Source organism: Cinclus cinclus, chromosome 1 (genome assembly GCF_963662255.1).
Source record: "Cinclus cinclus chromosome 1, bCinCin1.1, whole genome shotgun sequence".
Classification (NCBI taxonomy): domain Eukaryota; kingdom Metazoa; phylum Chordata; class Aves; order Passeriformes; family Cinclidae; genus Cinclus; species Cinclus cinclus.
Window position 1 is genome coordinate 10,279,126 of NC_085046.1, and position 25,462 is coordinate 10,304,587.

Below are 25,462 nucleotides of genomic sequence, written 5' to 3' on the forward strand. Positions count from 1 at the left end.
TCAAGTGAAACGATTTCTGCCAGCAAAGAAAGACAGCAAGAAGGATCTGATCTTGAAAAAAAACAAAAAAAACCCCAAAAAACCAAAAAAAGACAAAACAAACACAAAGGAGGAGAAGGAGAAGGAAGACTTTTTTCTTACAGTCGGTTGTGATTTCGTAGGGGGAGTTGAGGCGCGCGTCTCCGCAGGGTGAAGTGCTCACGTACAGATGGAACAGGATGTTCTCCCGCAGCCTGTAGCCTCCTTCTTTTAATCGCACGAAGATTGATCGCTCCCAGTCTTCTCGCCGTTTGCTATGATCACAAAACAGGTTCCAGGTCATTTGTTACGTGGCAAATCAGAAACATTTCTGTGCTCTCTCTCTCTCTCTCTCCTTTTCTCCCTCTGCTTGTTTGTTTGTTTTTATTAGCACCTGGCATCATATATTTTGCCTGGTGACAACAAGAGAAAAACAGTAAGCTTCTCCAGGTGAAGAAATGTGTGAAAGAGGTCAAAACTGCCAAAAGGCTTTTGGCTTGCTCACCTAAGATATATTCCAATGATAAAATATGGATTTTTGAAGGGTAACTCTCCTTCCTAGCATGCACAGATGCATAAACATGCTGATTTTAAAGTGGTTCTGGTGCATGAAAAAACGAGTTCTCTTGGGCTCTCATGTAAACAGACATCTCAGCTCTGCTGATCACAATGCCTAGGTACATGTTTGAATCCCATTAACCTCAATCACCACAGCTGAGATGTCTGTTCACATGCTCCACTGAAAAGGGCTTCTAAGAAGCACCCAAGTTTAATGACCATTGCCAGCCCTCCCTGCTCCCCAGGGTTGCTCGTTTCCCCCATTCAGCCAGAGTCACCTACAAGTGCTCCACCTAGGCCAGCAGGATCCTCTTGGTCACTTGGCATTTTTGGAAATCAGAAGCCATATTAAGAATGGTGGACAAAACTTGTACAGATTTTTTCTCAGCTGTGTTGAAAAAGATAGTTATTGAGATGGAGCTTTTATCTTTGCAGTGGTTCAGCAGCTAGATGGGGATACAGTGCACATATTCCATTAGCAACAGCTGCCCGGGAGGCCAAACCCTCCCAGTGCTGCCGTTTGCAGCAACAGCACAGCATTAGGGCTCTGCTGCTGTGCAGTTCTTCTGATGAGTTACATTTGGGAAGATATGGGTGATTTCTCTGACAGACAGCTGCCTCTAATATGTGTATTTGGGCGATGCTCACGATTATAATTTTGAAGGTGAAAATGTGATATCATGATGAGACTCCTTTCCCTCCGATGGCCTGGTCCTTCCCACAGAAACTCAGGTGTCTTTTAGGAGGAATATCTCTGAACAAAAAGGCACCTGCAGGTGATGATTTTCCTAGGATGCTGTTAATAAGGTGGAATCCCACCTGTTTAATTCACTGCAGGACAGCCCATTAACCAAGGCGATTTCTGCCTGTCTCTGCCTGCTGATAGTGCAAACAGGGGTGCTTTTTACTCAGCCTTTGAGCGAGTCCTTGGCTTTCATCCAAGCTGCCTCTGCCTGTTTTCTCCCAGTGCAGCCTCTGTGCTATTGAAGCTGTTTGGCTGTCACTCTTCCATGGTTTGGGTGTTTTGTCATTTTTTGATGCCAGGATGCGTTTGCTGTCAGGAGGAATTTACAGGCACATTAGCTCGCCTGTCAGGGCAGGGAGTCACACCGGCTGCCGAGCTGGGGCTGCCACATGCAGCTCCTTCATTTTCTGCTGGCTGTGGTGGAATTTCCCAACTGCACTAATTATATTATCGCCCTGATACAAGACTCTGAAATAATAAAATCTCTGTAAGTCCTGCTGCTTGGACTTTAGAGCAATTGCAGGTAGTTTTAAATAATTCACTGCAAAATCAGCTGGGAGAATACAAAGCTGTGCAGTCCAAATGCCTGCTATTATTACATTATATCTCACCAGAGTGTGTGTAGGGGGGCAGCTTACAGTACTTGGAGACAGTTGCTATGTAGGTTTGGAGCAGTCATGCTTCAGGCTGGATTTCAGGAGTCCAGTTTCCATCCTCTTTTCACTGGTCATTGTTTTTCACTGATTAACCTTGCTTTCTTACCTCTTCAAGAGCACCAACAAGGGTCTCTGGCCAGTGTGGCTGCCAGGTTGGGTGATAGACAGCTGGTCTAAAAATAGTTGGCAGGGCTGGAGGGCAGGGCAACTTGACTCTCTCCTCCAGCAGGCTGAGGTTCTTCATATCACATAGGGTCCTGACCTGCCTTTGGGATGGATTTTTAAGAACTGAACTCAATCATGAGGTTCATTCCAGAACTGTGGCTGAATAGGTTTAGTAACAAAACTGGAATAGAGTTTGGGTTGCAACACCATCTGCCATAGCTTAATAAAGATTCTTGTGCACGGGACGTTCGGTGCATTTCAAAGCCCAAGGGGACCCAGGGATCTTGTAAAAATGGTCTAGGTGAAGCATGAGATGCACTCCAGCACCAGTACCCTTGTGCCTTGCCTCTGGGACAGGTGTTTTGAACTCTGAGGGGGAAGATGATTTTGCAGCAGTTGTTTTTTACAACATCCTTTGCACAGCCAAACACAACCTGCACACAGGAGAGAGGAGCCCACAGTGAAGCCTACAAATCCTGTTCAGTCAGGGGGTGGCAATAAAGTGTCATTTCTGTGTACTGGCAGTGGCTAAAAGAGCAGAATTCATCCCTAAACCTTTCCCTGTTATGAATTTCTGTGGGAGTTAGTATTTGAGGCTCATTCAAGAGGAACATTTAAAAGCATGATAAATTCTCATCTTTTGCTGAAGTTGGTTATCCAGCATAATACATGCCCATGTTTTGAGCTGATTTCAAGAAGATACTTAAGCACATACTTATGGTTTAATATATACGAAGCATTTTGGTGAAACAAAATCTGACAAGCAGAGGAGCAGTTTTTAACATGCAAATGTATGTAGAGGGAATTTCTAGTACTACATACAAGAGAGCATCCTAGAGAAACTAACAGCAGGCTTAGTAGGTGTGTAACAAGCAGCTGATTTTCCTGGAAAAAATCATGTAACTGGACTGGATTAAGACTATCCCTTGCTTTTTATGTATAAAATAATCAGTGGTTTGCTTTTGACTTGCTCAAAGAGCTTACTTTCTGGTAAAATCACCTCCCTGGCACCTGAAAGGTGCACTACAGCAGCCAGCCTACTACAGTGCTGATTTATTTTAAGGATGCTCTATAATTTTATTTGTCTTTAAAAAAGAAGAGGTGTATTTTGTTTCCTTCCCTATTGGCCAGCTGGTATAAAAAATACAAATGAAAATGATGTCAATTTTTCTACCACCACCATTGCAAGAGAATCAGATTATCGTATTTGTGTGCTTTTTGATGGTGATTCTTAGAAAAAGCTTCTCAAAAGGTCTTTCTTGTCCTTCTTTTGTACATCAGAAAATTTACGTCTTACTTCTCATCTCTTCCGTGAAAGTCTGGAGAACTGGAGGATTATGGTTGTCATAAAAATGAAATCTGGGAGGGCTAAGGTTTTTAATCAGACTGGTTAGAAGCTGACAGGTTTTAGTTGTGCTTTTAGCTTTCGTTTAACTCAAACTCTAGACAATGAATTGTTGAAAGAAAATTTTCTTTTGAAGTGTTTGTCACTCTTGCTTCTTAGAGAGGATGAAGTTCCCATTCTGGCACTCTTTCCAAAGAAAAGTCGTGAAACTCACACCTATAACATTTAGCAATAGGAAGAGAAGGGGGAGAAAGTAATTTGCATATCGCTACAACATTGGATTCTAGATGGAATTGTTCTGCACCTTAAATATGTGAAGAAGTTGCTGTATTCTCTCTTTCAGAGAAATGGAAAAAAATTTGCCCCAGCACACGGCAGTTCATCTCACCCCCAACAGGTACCTGAACAAGTCTGCTGAGTTCCACCTCAGAGATGCCTATTTCTCTGCACTGGTGACCAAAAGAGCCTTGGGCATCTGGGTAACTCTTGAATGCCAAGAGGTAAATTCAGTTCGGTGAATACCTGTCTCCTGGCCATTAGTTTTATATCCTGGCCCTTTCTTTCTCCAACCTGCTTGCCCATGCTCTTAGAAGCCTTGATGCTACTCTCAGGCAAGTATGTGTTTTGATTTCACCGAGATCAATGGTAGTATTTGTAAATTCTGGAACAGAGGTTCCTTTTCAAAGACAGCATCACACAGAAAAAAAAAATAAAATATTGCACTGGAAGTTCCTGATGTTTGAAATCCAGCTGCAGAGGCCACTCTCAGCAGGTAGGCTTGGTGGGAAGAAGGTATGTGGAAAATAGGAAATACTCTCCACAGAACAAACTTGCCTGTTCCTTAGTGAATGATGGAAAATTAAAGTTCTTTGAGTCAAGAATGATGCTCTCAAAACAAAACCATCTTTTTGGCTTCATTTCATTTGTGACTTTGTACAACAGTTTCCTGGCCTGAGAGAGAAGTTTAATTTGGGCTAAGTTAATGCAAATGCATTCACAATAGCTTTGTGCTTTCCCCAAGCCTGAGGAGATGGTGTACAGCTAGTCCCAATGGAGCTGAGCTACCATGTCTGTCCTAAAAACTCTGTCCTTATAGCTATGTGGCAGCATCATGTGTTTTCTCTGTGAGAAGATGTCTCTCTTTTTCCAGAGAAAAAGGAGTAAATATGATTTCAATGTACAGACGATGCATTTTTTATTTAATTTTGAACCCCCTCCCATTTTGTCACCATATGACAAAGCTTCCAATGATGGCAGAAAACTATGTATAGCAATAAATATTAAAATTGAAGAATATACCATAACACACAGTTTTGCTTCCCCGTGGACTTTAAGGAAGCAGAATCTACTTTGACAATAACTCCAGCTCTGTCATTCAAAGGTGCTTAGCCTCGACAATTTTGGATTTTTGAGATTTTTGAGATTTTTATGGTGTGTGCTGGTTAGGCAAGCAGTGGTGCCTGGTCTTGGCTGAACAGAGAGTGAATTGAAGTTATTGTGAACAGAGCTTGTGCTGCACTGAGGATTCTCTTAACTAAAGGCTGTTAACATTGATCCAAATAAAATAATAATATGACTGAACATGTTAGGGAGGTGGATCAATACAGTAGTTTAAGATACAGTGTTAGCACTTGTTTCCCAAGAGACCATAGCACGAAGCAAGTACTCGGGCTGCTACACTGCTGAAAACATAATAATTTAATGTAAACTTGAAAGCAATTCTGAATGAAATAGAGAGAATATTGTTTTTGATTAAACCCTTCAATGCTCTTGTCCCCCTTTGTTAGCCAAACCCATGTACTCAATATACTCTCTTGTTTTCAACTCCAGCCTGAAGTGAAAATTGCCATTATTCCTGTTATTATTGCTTAGGTGCAACAGTATCACAGGTGCTTACAAGAACACACAATCCTGCTTAGATTAACCCTTGTCTGTGACCTGATGCAAAACCTTATGAAGTCAAAGGAAGTTTTTGCACTGAGTTTAATGGCCTTCAGAGAAAGTCATATATGAATATGCACTCAAGAATGAAGGGCAGAAGAATGACATATAGAGAAAGAGTATTTTTGTTTGTTTTCCTTAATTTCTTGGTTCCTTCTGTATAATAAATGCTACCTCAGTTTCACTTCAGTTTTCACATCATAGGATAATTCAGGCTTAAATCTCTATCCCACCCTCCTTCTCAAAGCAGTTGGTCAGATTGCTCAAGGTTCTATACGCTCAGATTTTGAAAATGTCTGAGACAGGAGAGAGACTGCACAACCCTTCCGAGTGACCTGTCCCACTGCTAGCCTATCCCTATGGGAAAATTACTCCTCATACTCAGAATGAGCTTCTCTTGTTTCAGTGTGTGCCTCTTGTCTGTCACCTTCCCATTGCACACCTTGGTAAAGATGTCAGCTCCACTGTGCTGCTGACATGCTTTGCTGGCTCTGCCATCCCACCTGAAGGCTCACCAGGTCCACATCTGTCAGCACTTCCACACAGCCCAAGTGCTCTGGCCTTTGAGACTGAGCAGCCTCTGCTGAGCCTGCATCAGATGGTTGATGTCTTTCCTTTGGGGCACCCAGAACTGCACACAGTATTGCAGATGTGGTGTAATGACTGCTGATTAGTGGTGGATGCACACATCCCTTGACAGACTCTTCATAGTCCCCAGGATCCTGCTGACCCTCTCTGCTGTTAGGCACACCACTAGCTAATGTCTTGCTTCCTGTCTGCCTACAAACCCCATCCCCCTTTCAGCAGAGCTGTTCTCCAGTCTGTATTTCTTTCCTTCTTGCTGGAAAGGAGGAAGGTCCTCCTTGGTGTGGGACTTTGCACTTGTCCTTGCTAAGTTTTCTGCCAAAGTTCCTGCTGGTCCAGCCCTCAAGCCTGCTGGGATGACAGACCAGCCCTCAAGCCTAGTGACTGGTCCTTGCCACATTTTGGTGTCCTCTGCAAAGCTTATAACCACGCAGTATGTAACCTCTTCCAGGCTGTTGATAGACATGATCAGAGAAAAGACAGCATGCTGAGGTACCCCTCTTATTGCCATCTTCCAGGCAGTGCATGAGCCATTAACCATTTCAATGGTAACAAGGAGGATTTGGCTGAAGACAGGAACAATAATTCCACCGTAATGATTCTACATGCTATAACATTTTAAAACACCATAAAGAAGGAGTGAGTGATAGCATCTTACACTTTGGCACAAAGTTTACTATTGTGTTGTGCTATTAACATTCATTGGTTCTCTAGTGAGTCAATGAAGACATTAATGATCAATAAATCATTTCTTTGAGATCTTTCAGCAGCAGCAAGGAAGACAGGAAAATGGCTGCATTAAGCAGAATGACTCCCTTCAAGTCTCTGGTCAGTGAATGATGCTAATAAGCCTGCATGTAAAGATTTGTACAAAATCATCAGGCTTCATAAAGCCCAGCTTTATGAGTCATGTCTAATCACTACTGAAAGAGAATCAGCTGAAGTAAAGCAGCTCATGACCCAACACTTTAGACTACCTAACTCTGAATTTCATTTTTGTGCAGTGTATTTGTTCCTTCATCACCTAAAGACTCAGAAAAAATGACATAATGAAACAAATAGTTCAGCTGTCTGAAGGATAGATCTGTTCCACTGAAGGCCATACAAGAGTCCCCAAAAATCAACAGAATTCAGTTACCTTACGTGTAGCTCCAGCTGTGAGTAGAGGAAGTGAACAAATGCCCTTCTTGCCACAATTTCTGCATGGCAGTCGTTGACCGCGAGCCCTTGGTCATTTATGTATTCCCCATTTATACATTTGGTACCCGATGACAACACAATAACCTGAGCTTGCCTGATGTCCAAACCTGTAGGAAGAAAAACAAAAGTGCTGTGAAATTGCTGCGGGTGGGTATGACGCCACGATTGTTAAAGTCCTCACAGCACACGCTTTGATGTGGCAGCCAGACAGCCCTAATGGGATGCTTGTTAAGGTGATGATACGGCCTTTGGAATATGCAGGAATCTCACATCTCTGTGTTATTAGAATAATAAGGTCTATATTTCAGTCCTGCTGTTAATTCCAAGATAAAAGCTCGCCATGAAGTTTACTTGTTAAATCAATAACTACATCATAGCAGAGCATATGCTGTAGGGAGGTAATAAAGATCTCCTGCAGTGCTGATAAATGGCCAGGTTTTTATGAGCTGTTGAAGACATTTTCTGGTGGGAACACATACTCCCTGTAATGTTAGGTTTCATTGCTGTTGCACTCTAAGTACTAAATAAAATGGAAGTAATGCTTCTGGGGCTGCTCTTTAAAAATCATGAAGAAAATCCTCCACAGATTTGACTTTCAGTCCAGTTTCCTTTTAGTTTCTTCAGGACCAGCTACATCAGTGCTCTTTTCAGTGTGGTTTCATTAAGCATTTATCGCTGAGACCAGCTTTGTTCATCTGTTGCCTCTCCACATAATGGTGATGGCAATTGAAAGATGTCCCTTATTTAGTTCAGATAGACACTTTCTATGAATAAATCCCAATTTATTTGGAGTCAGTTGTAAAATGCTTACAGACTTCAACAAGAACTATGTTTCACTCTAAAACTGCTCGTTCAGCCCTGTAGACAATTTCAAAGTAAAATTTAGAACTAACTCAGCCCAAAATGAAATTATCTCTTGAAAAATGCATCTCTGGGCTCATCTCTCTAAGTACCAAAGAACAAGGGATCAACTCTTGGGAAAAAGAGCTTTTTTGCCTGAGAGGTGCTTCCTGTAGTAGTGACAAAGTAGCCTCTGAGGGTAGGGATGTGTTTGACACAATGGCTGTGTGTAGGCAAACACCTGCACAGCACAGCACAGTGGCTCAGACTGTTGGTGTTGGTGTGGCTGTGCCCAAGTAGGGTCACCTGAGATGCCCTTGATGTCCTGCCTAACATCTGGCAGCTGTCTGGGGAGTCCAGGAGATTCTGCACACTCCCCATGCATCTCACATGGAAATCCATAAAGAGACTCAGTGAAAATACACATCTGTGTTTAGGCAACTGAATCAAGACCTCACGGTGTGACAAGTCAGTGATGAAGACAGCTCTGAGACTGCAAATACCCATAGGAGGAATGGAAACAATCTTCCTGTGGGCTGTGGTGATGCTGTTTCGCTGATATTACTTTAGCTTTAGGAAAGCTTAAGTAACAATTATTTTTAATTAATTAAATAATAATTCTTATTTAAAAATTATTAAGTAATAATAATTTTACAGAGTCAGCAAAAATAATGTTTTCCTCTTATGAGGTCTACTGCATAGCAGAAAAACTCAAAAACTGAGGAGATTTTTTTGGCTTGGCATGTTTGGGGCCATGTTCTCTTATAAAATCTATTGCTGTTAAATGACAAAAAAGCTGAATGGAGAAGGAAGTAGTATTGGTGCTGCCAATGATTTCCCACTTAGTAAATACCATCCACAGCCCTTCATAATCTCCACACAGCACTGAGACTGGTAGCGGACGACATGTTGTAGCACTATTGCCATGCTTAATGAATATAATTGCAAATTATATCAAAATTATTTCATGTCTATATCAATACAAAAGTTACATCAGTAATCCAAAAGGTTTAGGTGTAATGTGGCATTGCAGCATTGTAAAATGTGTAGGAGAGGTGTAAGTATTGTGAAAAATTAAATTAATTACATATGAGCCCCTGGTTGTGAGAGTCTCAAACAGAAATTGTTACAGGTATAATTGACAAAGTACACATCACTGTATGCCTGTGCTGAGAGTTTAATCTATTTGTTTCTACAGATGTGACCCTAAAAAAGTGTTTTGGAGTATTTGTTGGGGTGAAAAAAAAAGAGCTGGAAATCTTGAAAACCCAAGAAGCAAAGATGGGAACACATGGGAGAAATAGAGAAGAGAAGAAGCCTTTGCGTTTATTCCAGTTTTATTACTAGGTAAAAAGTTGAGGTGGAAAAATTACTTGTTCCCTACAAATAGAAGTGCTTATAGTCTGTACATTAAAATTGCTTTGCTTTAGGGTCACTGCTTTTGTGAGAAAAATAATAGGAATCTTGGATTGTGACACGTCCATCTAGTTTACAGTGTCTTTCACATGGACTAACATCCAACATTTCATGGGCCACTGCCTGCCACAAAGGTGTTTGAGTCCCACTCAGCATCTCAAAAAGCAGTGTATATTTTCTTCAACAGTATGTAGTATTTTCCTTGGTTGGAAAATCTATGAAAAGAATCAGCTATTTTTTGTTCTATTTTATTTATTTACCACTGTAGATAGAGCCTTATTTACCTCAGAACAGCAGGAGTACACCAAGAGGCAATTCCTTCGTACAGAAACTTGTGAACCTCTTTGTCTGCCCCTGAGGACCTCAGTCAACACTCCTTCTCAGGGCAGTGAGACCAACTGCTTCCTTCTCCTAACATTAGCATGCCCCCTGGCATGCCTCCTCCTTTCCCCCTTCACCTTATAGTCAAAGCATCAGGCTCTGAAAACACAGACCAAACCACCTGGGTAAGCCCTCCTGCTCTCTGGGATATACACCTTCCTCAGCCCCCCAGTCAGCCCAGTACACAGTGTGATGTCTTTTCTTTTTTCAGTCATTTTATCCACAAATAAAAACTCTTTTTCTCCTCTCAGATGAAGGTAAGCTGATGAATGCACTCAGGATTTTCTGTAAGGTCTGGATTTATTCACAAATGAAACAGAAACATCTATTAGATGCAGCAATAACATGAAACCCTCTGATGTTGTTTGCTATCACAATGTCCAACTGCACAGCCATAGCCAGTGTGCTTGGGGTGTTCATGTTTGGGTGAATTAACTCCATATGTTGGCTTTCAGTGATATGGGGTAGCCATGTGTGGACACAGCCTGGGGTGTTGCCAGTCCTGGCAAGGTGCATGTGTTTGCAGAACATCACTTAGATGTTGCCTGGGGCTGGGAGGCAATGGCTTCCAAAAATTTGCAGAACCAATCTGAGTGTTAAAGATCTCAATGTATTTTCCATTTTCAGTGTCAGAAAATAATCTATGCTCCTCTATGCTGAGAAATACCCAAGAGTTATGTCTCACTGCTGTGGCACTTGGAAACCCAGGTGTACATGACTTATGCATTAGCTTTGAAATATTTACAGCTCACTGGGGAGCCAAATGGAGAAAGTGATCTGTGACCAAAGTAGCACTGTTCAATGCTGCCTGTGAGGGCACCCAGCATGATGAGAAATACTTCCAACAACCTGACAGTTGTCCGCTGTGTTCAGGAGCATCCATGCTAACAGATTGTCCTCGTGCATGCCTTGTTTGGTACATACACAGAGTTGGAGGTTTTTCCCCTGTGTAATGTTTGATACTATTGCCAGTGAACATGGGAGGATTTTTTTTCCTCTGAGAACAAGATGTGATGCCTAGCTGATGAAGGCAGATTTTAGCATTGACTAATCACACTGGCATTTTAGGCAGCTCTGGAGCCTAGATACTTGCTTCAGTGATTCAGAATTAATAGGCACTTCTGTACATTTGTCTATTTTACATTAAAACCAGTAATTACTAACTCTTGTTATTAATGTTTACTTCCTATTTTATTTTGCTTGCAGAATACTTCAAATTTCTCAAGTAATTTCTATTTATGAAAGCTGAGCTCCCTCATGAACATAGATTAATTTAACCTCAGACATGTAGCAGATCCAGACTTTGCCTAGGAAAGCTATGGCTTTGTGAATGGCAGAACCCTATCTGAACAGTAACTGGCACCACCACCATTATGGCACCTACCCTGCTTAGGGTTGTACATAAGGGTTTGACCCAGGACAAAGATTGCTCCCCACAAGACTCATGTTCTTACTGAGAGGAGTCAGTCTCGGGTGAAAGATCCAGGGAGGTAACTGTATTCAGGTTATTTGACAAACAAGGAGAAATGGGTTACATTATTATGACCTTATTATGACCCACTCATTGTCAGAGTTCATGAGGCATTTCCTACCCTCGCTGCCTTCTGCAAAGTAATGTTTGAGGAGACATTAGGTTAAAAGTAACTAGTGAACAATTTATAACAGGCACCTGCATTACATTTCTATTATTTGCCTAAAGACTACTAATAGTTTTCAATTTGAAAAGGAAATGGAGCAGGGGAAAGGAAATTGGGAAGCAGTGTCAGCATAGTGGCTGGGTTCTGGCTAACACCCTGTTGTTGAGGACAGCTGAGGGAGCAGGGAGGGAATACACTACATTTTATCTTGACAAATTCTGTCAATTAATTAGTTGCATTATAAAACAAAAATGTACATGTAAATGACACATTGCCTAATGATCCAGTGAGGTTACAATCCTTTCTGGTGCTCTGCTGAAAGCTTGAGCCCATTCTGGGTCTAGAGGCAGGAACTCTTCTCAAAGGCAGGCAGGGCGAACCTTGAACCTCCAATGTTCATTTTTTGTCTGTCAGAGACAGTGCAGACTTTCACGTCATAACTGAGCTGTTGAAAAGAAACTGAATTTCATTATAAGCCATCTCCAGTTTGCTGACACCAGCAGGGAGATTAATTCCAGTTGTTCTGGATAACTAGAGTGTAGATGTCCGTAGCTGACCTAATTGCTGTGGACTCTCTTTATAGTCAAAGGAGAGGAATTTTCCTAGGAGGTGATCCATCTGCCCTAGTTCAGATATTTACTTTTCGATAGTCTACATTACATCTCAGTATCTTCATGAACTCTGAAGACCTACAGACAGCCGGAAGAAGTAAACCTTTCTACACTGTGGAGAGATGTTCTTAGAAAGTTTTCTTTTCCAAGCAGCAAAATACTGATCAAAACTCCCCAAATCATAAGAGGGCAAGCAGAATAAATGCAGGGCCTTTACATTTTTTGCCTTATGCTTAAACTTCTTGAGATTTGTTTTTCTAGCTTTTTTTTTTCTCCACAACAATTAAGGATAATCGTATCAATGTTAGTATATTCAAGAATGGTTATTTTGCCTTGAGCTGAACTGTTACATACAGAAAACAAACAGAGATGTATGTCTTCCCTATGTGACCTCCCAAAACACCAGGCCTGCAGCCACAGAGCTTGCAACAGAAATGATTCAGAAAGATGTTGACAGAAGGGAGAAAAAGCAAGCAAAAATACGAAGGTTTGCTCAGCAGATAAGCTGGATGTGGAGAACTGGCTGGCATCTTATGGAATATGGTTATAAGCTGGGCTTTTAAGTCATTTGTGGCCATAAACACAAAATACCTCCTCCCATCTGCTTGAAGACTCAGCTCTACCAATAAAACAAGTGAATTTTGGCTAGTCTAGTCAATGCTTCCACTGATTTCAAAAGAGTTACTCTTCTAGGGGGCGATGATCATTAGCCTTGCAGATTTTTGTGTTGGAAAGGAAAATCAAAACCACGAGGTAATTGCAAGAGGTGCAGATTGGTACCTGCAAACTGAATCACATTGGCTGTGTATCAGAGAACTGCGAAATTCAGTGAGCCTAATTCACACAGAACAGCACGGAGTTTACAACTGCTAATGCCAGAATACAACTGGGATCACACTTTGGTTTCTCAGCAGCTGGCATGACACATAGAGAAGCACCAGTCAGTATGCAAGTGACTATTGCACTGCATGTTTTAGACCCTGCTAGTGGTAGTGAAATCTATCTTCTTTTTCAGCATGACACCGTGAAGACAACTCACTGCTTGAAATATATTCATTTTAAATTAGAAAAAAAAAATAATCAGAAAAATCAGGTTTGATTAATTAAGAAAACCCACACCTCTTTTATTGGGTGGGAGACAACTTACACAAAATTCAATGCAGTAAAAAGGAAAGCCAGAAATAATGATAGTGTAACATCAACCCTTCTGAATAATTCATGGGATACAATTTCATGTTACTTTAAATGGTGCTGCTTCTCTCTCAGATAAGCAATAATTCTATGCTCTTTCTTTACCTTTTTTTTAACAAATCAGTCAAAAGGATTGTCTATTGTTATCTGAAAAAAAGTGTATTTGCAATAATTTTCAAGGCAGCTTAATTGAGCTCTGATCACAGAGGAGGCTTGGTTTTTTTTTTTTTTAATACCCTCTACTCACAGCTGAATAAGTTCAGGTTTCCATTTCAGGTTTGTTTGGGGAAGGAAAATTTCTTGATGTTACATAGCACTGACAAGTCCTGCATTATTTTCTCTTATCTTCTTCCCTGGCAGCCCTATCACATTCTTAGAATGGCTTTAATTTTGTAATAAGAGATAGTCAAGACATGAAAGGGCAGTGATGCTGGAAAAGCTGCCTGCAGGGACGTGCTGTGGGCACAGCTCTGCACCCCACTGTCCCAAGGCAGATCCTTAAACCTGGGCAGAGCCCTGCGGGCACTGTGCTGCCAGGCTGCTGCCTGCCACCCCAGGAGTGGGCAAGGTCCCACAGAAAATACCAACAAAAAGGCAAAGAGCTCTTCTCATCTTCTCAAAAAAAAAAAAAAAAAAAAAAAAAAACAAACCCAAAAAAACCCAAAAAAACCAACCAACCAACCAACCAACCAACCAACCAACCAACCAAAAAAAAAAAAAACAAACCAAAAACAAAAAAACCCCAAAAACAAAAAACAAAGAAAAATCAAACAAACAACAACAACAACAACCAAAAACAACCAAAAAACCCCCCACAACAAAACAAAAAAAAAGGGAAAAGGACACATTTCTCTGGAAACTGAAACCATTGCCCCTGTATGTCGGTGCTTACATGAGGGGTAGGTCTAGAAGCGAGGGATGTGTTTGCCCAGAACCATCAGTCCATTTCCCCCACAATTTGGTGATGCATCTGCAACTCCCTCTATTCTGAGACTTCAGGAGGAGTGAAATCAAGAAGCATGTGCAAGGAGGGAGCTGAGGATTGAGGGGCTGATGTGTGGCATGGTGTACCTTGCTCTTCAACAAGGTGTAGTTTATGCACTCCTAACACAGGGAGCTCTGCTATCCCCAGCTCTGCACAGAGAACAAACCCCCCCCCCCCATGACTAAAAGAAAATATAAAAAATGTGTCGCCATAAGAGAAGAACTGTGTACATCAGGGATGATTAATGGTATGCATGTATCAATTCACAGTATGCGTTTATCTGCCAGCCATAATGACAGCTGCAGCTCATTTTTTTTTTCCTCTCTCCGTTTTCTATTGCACCTGTGGTAGCAATTGTGGTAATTTCAGTGACAAACAGGAGCTTGGGACTTCAGTGAGCACCCTGGCTGTAACCCCTAGCTCACAGTGGATCCCCCTGAGGTGGATGGGAGCAGCTGATGTGAAGTAGCTGACTAAAATATGGGAAGAAAGAAGCATGTTGAGGGCTTAGGAAATGGAAAAGCAGAAGTCTGAACAATAGGCAGATACACAGCTTGCAAATAATGGGAACAAAGAAGTGGCAAGCAGTGAGGTTACAAATATTTAGGGGTATAAATGGAACAGTCTTCGAAACACTGGAGCTGCACAGGGATTTCCTGTCCTTACATCAAAATGAGTGTTATGTGTACCTGAATATATTGTATTTCTGTGGAAAGAGAGGGCATAGAGGAGACCTCTGAGAGCCTCATATTTTCTTCCCTCATTAATCCGTTGAGTAATCCTCTCTCTGGCTGCACTGTCTAGGTGAAGCTATTCTTTGCAGAGCTCTTCATCTTCATCAGTGAAGGAGCAGGGACAGAGTGACAGTCCTCTCTACCCTGATCTCTGACCCCTCTGTGCAGGAAGCAAGAGCCAGGGTATTGTCTGAGAGTGGCTGTGGCTCTCCTTTCACAGCCAGGCATAGTAAATTTTGCCCAAACCCACAGGGGTGGGGAAGGATGGGGGAATGCACTTGTAAATAAGTTCCAAATTCAGTTCCTCTGAAACAAAAATCCCTTCCTGACACAAGCCCATTTTGTACTGTTTGATCACATCATGGGATGCCTGAGAAAGGATTCTTGTGCTAATCCATTTTGCAAAATATTTTTGTGCAGGTCTTTCCATTAAACCTCATTCAAAAGATGAATCTTCAGTGTGGAAAAGAACGGTGAGGAGATTGCCCAAGTGGATGGGAATCAGAAAACAAAGGCAAGACTGCTGGGGGCTGCAGAAAAGAGTGAGCCAGCAGGAGAGAGTACAACAATTGAATATGCAAACTATCACTATGGTGTGCATGTTTCTGAGTATCTGAAAGGTACAAACCTCAAGGAGGGAAGTGGGCACTAAATTTAGAGCAGCAGAACTGAGGTCCTGAGATGACATCAAAGAAAATAAAAGTCAGGCTGAATAACTGGTGAAAATTATTAACAACGAGATCCATTAGGCTAGAATGGTCTCCCAAGGTACTGTTGAAAGCCCCACTGTTAATTGATTAATTTAAATCTAGACTGGAAATAGCACTTGGGAACAATCTTATGCTTGCAGGGAAATGGACTGGATGACTTAGTGGTCTCTCCCAGTTCTAATTTCTATGGTCCATTTCTTCCCTCCCCTCAGTGGACCAAAAGGATGAAATCCCATCATCTTTGCTTCTGAGGAGTGTGGAAGGAGACAGTGCTGTGTGTGTGAGCACCAGTGCCCTTTACCTTCCCTTCCTTTCCTCAGTGTGGGCTTTGGAAATCCAGACAGGGAGGAGGGTCAGCCAGCCCAGGCCCCTGCATGCTTCACCCCCATACCATATCCTGGAGGATTTTTAAAATGAAATCTGGATTCACAGTGGCAGAATCAAAATTATTTGAGTTTTTTTTTCCTTTCATGTGAATTTGAATACTGTTTTTCTCCTCAGGAAGAGAGCTTGCACATAATTCTTAATTTTAAAGCAGGACTGAACTGCACTTTCCTGCCATGTCCTGATTGCAGATATCTGTGTTCCTCTAATAAATGTGCCACTGATATCTGAGCATTAAGTAAATTGGCAGTTTTAGATGCTAGTAAGATTCTAAATGGCAGTGAGAAAGAAAGATATCCTGAATATGAGTTTTGGCAGTTAAACACAGGAGGAACTTAATTTTATGTGGGGTTCTTTTTTTTATTGTACTTTTTTCTTTATTCTTTGTTGTACTTGCATCTAAAAACATCGTCCTATGTATTTTACTAGGTTGGTAAAGAGAAAACAATGGTTGCCAAGCCTTTATTCACCAAACAAATTTCTTTTTTTTAGGGTGAGATGCACTCTTGGTATTGACATTGGGACAGTTTCCAGTTTGCCTTATCACAGAGCAGAATGAAAGTCTGACCTTGCCAATTCCTTGCTTGACACACTTAGGAAACAGAAGTGCCTATTTTTAATTTCCATGTTTTATGCTAATTATTATACCCATCCTCAGGACTAATGCAATTATATGTGACACAGAGGCAGGGTCTTGTCTGCATCCAGGTTCTGAGAGGTGTTTCAGTCAGAAAAATACTCTGAACATCAGAAATGGAAAACCAAATCCAGAGGCAGAAAATGTCCAGGGAGGTAAGAAGGCCCAGCATCAGAGAAGAGATGGGCACCAGAGTAACCAGTGGGCACAGAGGGGAGCTGAAGCTGCCCAGAAGCCAGCAGCATGTGCTGGAGACACCTTCAGCTGCTTCAGCTGGTGAAAAATGGGATGGGACTCAATTCCCTTCCCATCTGGGTCATTTTCCTGGGGAAATGCCTAAAACTCCTATTATGAGAGGGGTGTTTTGTCCTCTTCTCTGTGAGCCTGGGCCACCAGACAGCTAAGTGGCTGGAATTAGGTTAGACAACAACAGCAATGAGAGGCTGTGTGTGTGCAGAATGGAGTGCTCATTTTCAAAAGTGAAGCTCTGGTTCCAGCTGGTGCATTCATTTCTCCCTGTTTTTTTATGCAAAACATATAACCTGTATATAACATATAACCTATAACATATATATGGAGAGTTGTCCCTGAAGCTGTTTTTTCCCTTTCTGTGCAAGGCTGAAGGATTGTGTCCCATCTTGTATTTTCTGTTTCTAAGTAATCTGTCTTCAACTACTTTCTGTTCCTTAGCCCTTATTAAACAGAAATGATGAAGAAACACTCAAAGTTGCTCTTGTAGGGGGATGCCTAACCCCCCATTTCAGTAGAAGTGATGTCTCTGGGTGGGGTTGGAGCTTTAACTGCAAAACTTCAAATGCACTTTGAGCTGGAATTTGGAAACCTAAGTCTCTTGAGCTGCAGGAATAATAGATTATGCCCATTATAAGTGCACATTACAAAATCCAGGAGAAGAGGTGCATCTGTGAAAAAGGAATAGTCTTATGAGGTTGAAAACTATTTAGAGAGAATCTGAAGATTATTGGTTTAGGGTTTATAAGCAGAGGAAAAGAGTTTTCAGAGAAAGTGACATATATGATTCCTAACTACATATCTATTTACCTATTTGAAAATATTTTGAGAAAAACTGTCATCTACTGGTGAAGTGTCAACCTTGGCATATCTAAGAAGTCAATAATGTTTACAAGAATGGCAGCAGTAGATGAAGAGACCTTCTGAGATCTCCAAAAGGATGTCAGCAGTTTGGGCTCCCAATTTTGATTTCAGAAGTTTCAGTTCCCATTGAAACACTGAATCTCACTGGGACCAGGCTTTTAGCATCCATCTAACTATGCAAATGGGATCTGGGAGCCTAAAGTACTCCTGTGTCTCTCTTCCTGAAGGAATCTCCTCTGGACATTAATCTGTAAATCATTCACATCTTCTCTGACTGGTTTGGCTACTTGAGTCCAGCATGGGATGGAGCAGATTGACACTCTACATATGGCCTGAATGTTCTGCTATATTCGACTGCTTTGCAACTTTCCTACTTACACTAAGGATTAGAAAGCAATTGGACAGCAGAATTTCTGACTGCACTTAAACATCAGGCTTTATGAATCTTAATGTGACTGGAAAGAACCATGGAGACATACTGTCAACTTTGCTTTTTTCTGTTATTCCACTTAGCAATGATTAAGATCCATTCCATGAGATACAGATGATAATTTCCCATCTTTTATCACAGCATGAAATTTCTATTTAGGGCTCTTTTGTCCAGTTCATCTTTATTTCACACAAGATAACTGAGAAGACCTCGTAATTTGCTTTTAACATCAAAATGATTGTCAGCCTTTAAAAAAAATATAAAGAAGTGAGAAAATTGAAGCGAGAAATCAACTCAAAATCTTTTTCTATGAATGTTACACTGCCATGAAAAGGACTGAACTTTCTTAATGCTTCATTTTTAACAGAAAGCATGACAGAAAGTTCCTATCAGTATTTAAACTGCTAAGATTTGTCAAACACAAATGGGAAAATTGTGTTTAAATAGCAGTTTCATTTTGTCCCTAATGATTATGGGAGGGTTATTTTTTTTCTTTTTGCAAAGAGGACCTCAGCAATAATAACTCTTTACTGAGTGACAGGAATTTTTTATTGTGCTTGGTGGTTTCGGGTACAGCAATGACCAAACTCTCTCTGTGGTGCCAATAAACAGTGTGAATGCCACCAGCCTCTAGATCACAGCACTCAGTGGGAGGCTCACACCTCCACCCTGCTCTGCCCTGCCCTGGGACTCCCTACCTTTCAGTTCTTGGGGACAGACAGCCCTGCCACACTGTCCCCTCAAAGCCCTGTGTGCTGGTAAGGGTGGCCACCCTGCCTGGTGACCCGTGGTGGGACCACAGGGGCTCCTCCTGTCACCCCACAACCTGTGACTCTGGGCACTGGGCCCCGAGGCTGTGTGACAGTGCTCTGCTTTTGCATTTGTTGCCTTGTGTTAGAAAATAATATCTTGCTTGCCCTTCATCAAATGTATCAACTGACATAACAATAACAACAACAATATTGAAAACTACTTCTCCCTGAAAACTTTTCAATTGAAAAGTACAGTAGACCAGTGAGTCAAAAGAAGATATCCAAATTGCACCTGAGAGACAGATGGATGGGGAGCTGGTGGGTCATCTTTCCCTGACAACAAGAAACATCAAGAAACAGATGCTGTTGAAATGAAATATTGGTTGATCCTGGCCAAGAGCCAAACACCCACACAGCCTCTTGCTCATTCCACTCTCCTGTGAGACTGGGAAGAAACAGAAGGAAGGCAAGACTAATGGACTGATATAATGGTAATTCGTGGTTGCTTGGCAAGACAAATGCCATAAACCCAGTTATCTCCCCCTTTCCCTCTCCCCCAATTTTTACTGCTGAGCACAGTGTCCTATGTCCAGAAATACTCCCTCCATCATCTGAGGACACCTGTCCTGGCTATGTCCCTCTCAGCCTCTTGCTCACCTCCAGCTTACTTGCTGGAGACAGGGATAGGAGAGAGATAAAGTCTTGACACTTTGCAATCACAGTCCAGCAATAGCCAAAATGTTGGTGTTGTCAAGTGTGTTTCGGCCACTAATGCAAAACATGACGAGGGAAGTAAACTCCTTGTATCACATGATGCAAGTTCTGAGCTCATGGCTTGTGTTTGACATGGTGTTATCCAGAATGTCTTTTCCAGGGGTGAACTGATGTTCTTAATTTACCATGTGTGAATTCATTATGTCTTCGGAGAAATCAGCAGATCTACTGTGGAGAGTCAATGTGCAGCATAGCACAGATCCTCATATAAATATTACACTGCAATGGCAAGTATACTTCTTCTATTTGAAGATAGTCTCTGGATTATAGCTTGCTGTATGTGGAAGATTTGAATGCATGGTCTTACTCATTAAACATTTTTTCTTAGAATTGATCAAACAATTTTTAATAGAACAATCTTCTCTGCGTGTGATTCAACAAAGTTAGAGTATGTTAGAGGACTGGCAGATTTCAAATACATTAAACATTTTACATTATAGCTATTAAATAATTGACTTAAACTCGTCAATCTTTTGAAATATTTAGTTCAAGATCAGTTATGTGAGTTTTTCAGTTATTATTATATTCAATTATTGCACCAGATAAGATCACATCAGCTGGTATCTAGTGTGATAAATTGCTCCCTCCTAGGCTAGTGTTTTCAAGATTATCTTGATGTCTGCTAATGAAATGTTTTGAAAACTTACTTTCACAAAAAAAGCATGGAGATTTTAATTGTCATCACAATTCAGAGCAAAACATTTCTAAATGCTTTGGACTGCCTGTTTCACTGGCTAGAAATTTATTACTGCAGAACATTCTCAGTCTGTCAATAACATAATTTTCTACATTTTCTTTCTTTCTTACACATTGGAATTTGCCACGGGTGCTACAGCATAAGTCAATTACAGTGGCCAAATGTAACTCTTTGGTTTCCCTGGGAAATTGAAATGACAGAAAAAATGTCAGAGTTCAGAAAAAGAAAACCAATTTAGCACACTTCTTTTTTTTGTCTGTAGTGATCTTGCATTATCTTAACAGCAGTTATCACAGAATTCCATTGTGCTGGCTTTGCCTGGAAACTGTACAGCCACAGATTAATCTGCTTCTAGTCAGGATACCATTAAACTGAAATGAAGGTAAAAACAAATCCGTTTTTATCACTTATGGTACCAAATGCAACAAGATTTTTCCACATTTGTCTTTGTTGATGTCATTAGTAAATTGTTTGCAGAGATCTAAGATAACGTCTGCCATTCTTTTTTGTTAAAACCACAGGTAATTGGTACTCACTTGAGTGCTTGATGTGGAAAATCTGCCTGTGCTACCTTCCTTGCTACTTCTGGGAATGATGGTGAAGAAGAGACCACAAATCTACAGCTTTAGTACAGAAAATAATAACACAAATGGCAGATGATTCATCTTGCCTTGGTTGACCGAGATTCTTGTGCTGGAAAGAACTCAATCTTCCTGGAGAATATACTAAGATAAGGCTGTTTCTAGCTTTACATTTTCTGTGAATCACCTTATATCTCCAAGTTTCTTTTCTGGGTTCCACAAAATCAGTGAGATATTGACAAATTGGATGGCTGACAGATTGAACAAGTTCACAAGAGGGAATTCAGAATTGAAAAAGAAGCCTTGAGGGAAATAGTTTGTGAACGTAAGTAAAATTATACTTTGTCTTCATGCTGACTAAGATGAAATATGAAACACAAATTTGTAAAATCCCACTAAGGGCATGGGACCCACCAAAAGAAACAAAAGACATAAGGACACTTTCTACCCTTCCCTAAAGAAGAGACGTAGACAGCACCAACTTCCCAGAAAGGCTAAGAAAGTCTGGGAGTGCCCTTTTCTTCCCCCAGCACTGCATGCACTCAGCAGCCATGACTTTGGGAATTATGACTCCTTCCAGTGGCTGTTCTTCTCTTATATTGTGGGGCTTTAATCTGCTTCTTTGGACACATAGAAATAAGGCTGCAGTGGCTCAATCGTGTTTTATAAAGATGGTCTAGACCTGGGCTAGAGAATGTTGGAGTAGTTCCTTGGCAAAGTAGAATGGGATGAAATTCCTACAGGCACTTCTTACAACTCTTACACTGAGTAAGTGTAACCTCCCCTGTGCTCTCCCCCTAAATGTGGTTGAAGCAACAGTTCTGGGCTCCTGTAGCTTAGTTTCTTATAAAAAGTATATTTAAGCATTCTTCCTTGTGGCTCTGCTTAGAAAGAGCTCCTCTACATAAACTATAGCACTTTGTTTAAATCTGATGAGAGCCACAGTCGAGAAATCTGACAAGGACAAGGCAGCTGGTATGCTGGGTCTAGTGTGCATCTTTCACATCCCAAACTCAATCACACTTCCTTTTTATTTTCCTTCATAGTGAATATGATTACTTATTATTTTCACACCAGAAAGGAGATGCTCAGCACAGAAATCTTATCTGCATTTAGGCTCTGTGGCTGGAAAAGATCCATCAGAAAATCCTGTCTCCATCCTGCTATCTTGCAATATTCACAACTGTCCTGTCCCTATTGAATCTAGCTAATGTAATTGTTGAAAGGAAGGAGTGAGACAAGCCTGGATGAATTATATATGCCTTTCCCCTCCGAGCTTATCCTCTCATTTCTGCACTGGACCCACTGCTCCACGTGTCAGAGTGAGAATGAAGTTTATGGAAGCATCTCCACTGCTGACATCCTCATAAACACTGAGGTGCCACAACTGAGGGGTGCTTGGAAAGAAAGAACATCTATGCAACCGTTTCATCAAAGCACTAAAGATTTCCTCATAGTATGTGTCAACCAGTAAAGTCTCAACAGGAGTGAATATCAAATTTTGGCCCTGCTGGTAGCTATATATATTTCCCATGGCTAGAGAAGAGCAGAAACTACACATATTCTGGGTTTGATTCTTTTGACTGGAAAGCACATCTGTTTCTGTTTCCAGTCTAAAACAAAGTTGTGCAACAAGCCTTGTACAACAAGAACTTGGTGTTTCCAGGCCTGAGAAAGTAATAAACAATTACTTTTATTGATAACTAACTCTCTCCCCATCTGTAAGGAAATGAAAAATTAGAGAGGGCAGCATTTTGTCCTGTAAACAAAGAAATGTAGTGACATATTTACAAATAAATCTTCCAACTCTGTTGCCAGTATTTTTTATGTAAACTTACTTGAGGTGTAAATATTTAATGCTTCTTTTCACTGCATTACTATTTATTTTTCTGTGTGGGAGTAAAGTCATCCTTCAGTATTGTGAACCAGGTAAATAATGTATTACTTAGTCATGAAAAATGCCAGAGGAAAATAAATGGGAGGATATCTTACCTTTGGTCATCACAATGCCTGCAAGGGTTTTGTGGCGTGCATGGATGGAAGTGAAATTGTCAGTCAGTTCCTGGAACTTCTGTGCAACCATTTGGTATACGGAGTCAGCAAAATCCTGAAAGAGACAGTCAGAAAGAATTTTTTCACCCCTTTGATTGAGGAACCTGGGCATTTCTGCAGATTAGTCACCTGATGTCAGCTGCTGAGAGGTCCACTTTAGAATTAAACACCACCTATCTGAGCAAAGATAAAACGAGTATCTCTCCTTCGACTTCCTATATCATCCTCAGAAATGGCAAAATTACCTGCATGAAAAATAAGACCCATATTGACTAGGACAGGGGGTAAAGGGAGATGATTTAGAGGCTGAACCTTGCTCCAGTCTCTTAAGACATTGGTCCAACACCAGTTCACAGGAACTTAAAGCACTTTATTATAGTAAGCTAAAGAGGTGGACCTGTGTCCTACAAAACCACTGAAAATTTCCATTAGCCTACTGAAGACTGAGAGCTAAGTTGAGGCCTGGTTTATTGGTAAAAGCCACCTATTTCTGCATTCAGAGTGAGTTTTAATGACTCACAGCTACTAAGGCAAAGTGATCAGCACAGGGATCTGTCAGAGGAGCACCACGGTCTGTTCTGCTTCTACCTTGACAGGCACAGGGACAATGGGGAGTCTCTGCTTGCATATCCCACCAAAGATGCTGCTTGCAGTCCATGGCTGTGCAGGAGTCTGGGAGTGATGGGTCTGCCATGTCTCCTCATGAGAATGGAATCTTTTTTGAAAGGTCAGATTCTCCCATGGACTAGGCACTGGAGAGTGTGGGGTCTGAACCCTCAGGTATGAATGAGCCCAATCACCAGGGAGAGTCATGGGAAGCTGGTTACTAAAACAAAGGAGGTTAAAAAGGTCTAAAAAGTGAATTCTGTAGACTCTGCATGGATGAGCATGAACCTAAACCAGCTCTGGTGCTCCAGAGAACACCACTACTTGGAATGATTCCCTGCTACAGTGCTTGGTATCTTTTAATTTACTTAATCTCTGCACTTTGTTTTGCACTGAGCCTCTCAAGCATACATTATAGAGATAAGTCAGTGGAACATTCTTTGTCAGTGCGAATTGTTCTTGAAGTGCTTTGCAAGTCTGAACATAAAAAAAGTAAAAATCTGAAGGATTTTTTATTTAGGACACAGTTTCTTGTAGGGAACCAAGCTGCAACTACAAATCCTTCTGGAAGCAGTTCCTGGGAGCTGCAGCTCACTCTGGGGTGCTGACAGAGACCTCCTGGTATCCTGAAATCTGGTTACCCCAAGCAATTGTGCCTTTGTTAGGAAAAGTGGAATTCAATTTTTTTCTTCTGGTGTTGGGATATCCTACCTGGGGGAGGTCCTGGTAAAACAGGGCCCCTTTAATTCACTTGGTTTCATTAAGTGTGTTCATGGCACACATGGAGGAGAGCCTGAGTCTGATACACAACTTCCCTCACCCTGATATATCCACACTCACGTGGAAATAAGGAAATGTATTTAAGAAGATCATATTCATTCTTTTCCTCCCCAAACTGCTAATGGCAATGAAAAAAGGCTGGTGTAAAACACTGTTTTAAACTGGGAGAACGTACAGCTATTTTTCAGAGGAAAGCAGGTTCTAACTCACAAATATCAGCAATGCTACTGCCATTAAGTGCCTCTGCAGGCTGTACACCATATGTTTCTACAGTTTGTTGTGGAAATTCAGCTTAATTTTAAAACATTATTATGGCAAGTATAAAAAAATCTAATTAAATAAAACATAACACTTAGGCAAACCTCTTTTCATAAAACCAGGAATATTTTTTTCTGCATAGAATCCTTGTAAGTGATTGAAATTTGCTCAAATACATAGAGGATAGGATTTCAGTGACACAATATTTTTTCTTTGTTTCTCTAAACCTAGCTTTCCAAGGTACTGTTTTGGGAACAAATGATTTGTCCAAAATACAGTTTAATATAACATGGAATAAAATATGCTGTCTTGTTGCAGAAGATGAAAAGAGGCATTTAAAGCCTTTTTGGGAGATCCATGTAAAATTTCACACTAGAATTAGATGAAAACTAAGAAAAATTATCAAGAACAGTTTGACAGTTCCTAAATGGAATTTCACTTTCACTGCATTTATACCTCTTCCAATCTAATTGTCCACAACCACCATGTGAGCGAGGTACTGCTCATACAGTGCTTCTGAAGGATGAATTTTGGGTCAATTCTCATTTGTCAAGCATCAAGGCACCCTTGTGATATAAATGCAATTATAGTCGCTTTACAGATGAATGAGTGAAGGCACTAAAAGGGTGAGGGACTGGTCCAGGGGAATAGCACAGAGCTGGGCACAGCCAGGTGTTCTG

At 41.1% G+C, this 25,462-nt stretch overlaps 1 protein-coding gene across 1 annotated transcript in view; it reads right to left on the reverse strand.

Moving 5' to 3' along the window:
- The window catches only part of ADARB2 (adenosine deaminase RNA specific B2 (inactive)), a 298,964-nt gene that overhangs the window by 33,391 nt on the left and 240,111 nt on the right, over positions 1 to 25,462 (reverse strand). Inside the window, exons 4-6 of the mRNA XM_062493910.1 lie at positions 23,079 to 23,193; positions 7,152 to 7,320; positions 142 to 293 (exon numbers count right to left, since the gene is read on the reverse strand). Coding sequence (XP_062349894.1) covers positions 142 to 293; positions 7,152 to 7,320; positions 23,079 to 23,193 — 436 coding nt within the window. The remainder of the gene's footprint in view (positions 1 to 141; positions 294 to 7,151; positions 7,321 to 23,078; positions 23,194 to 25,462) is intronic.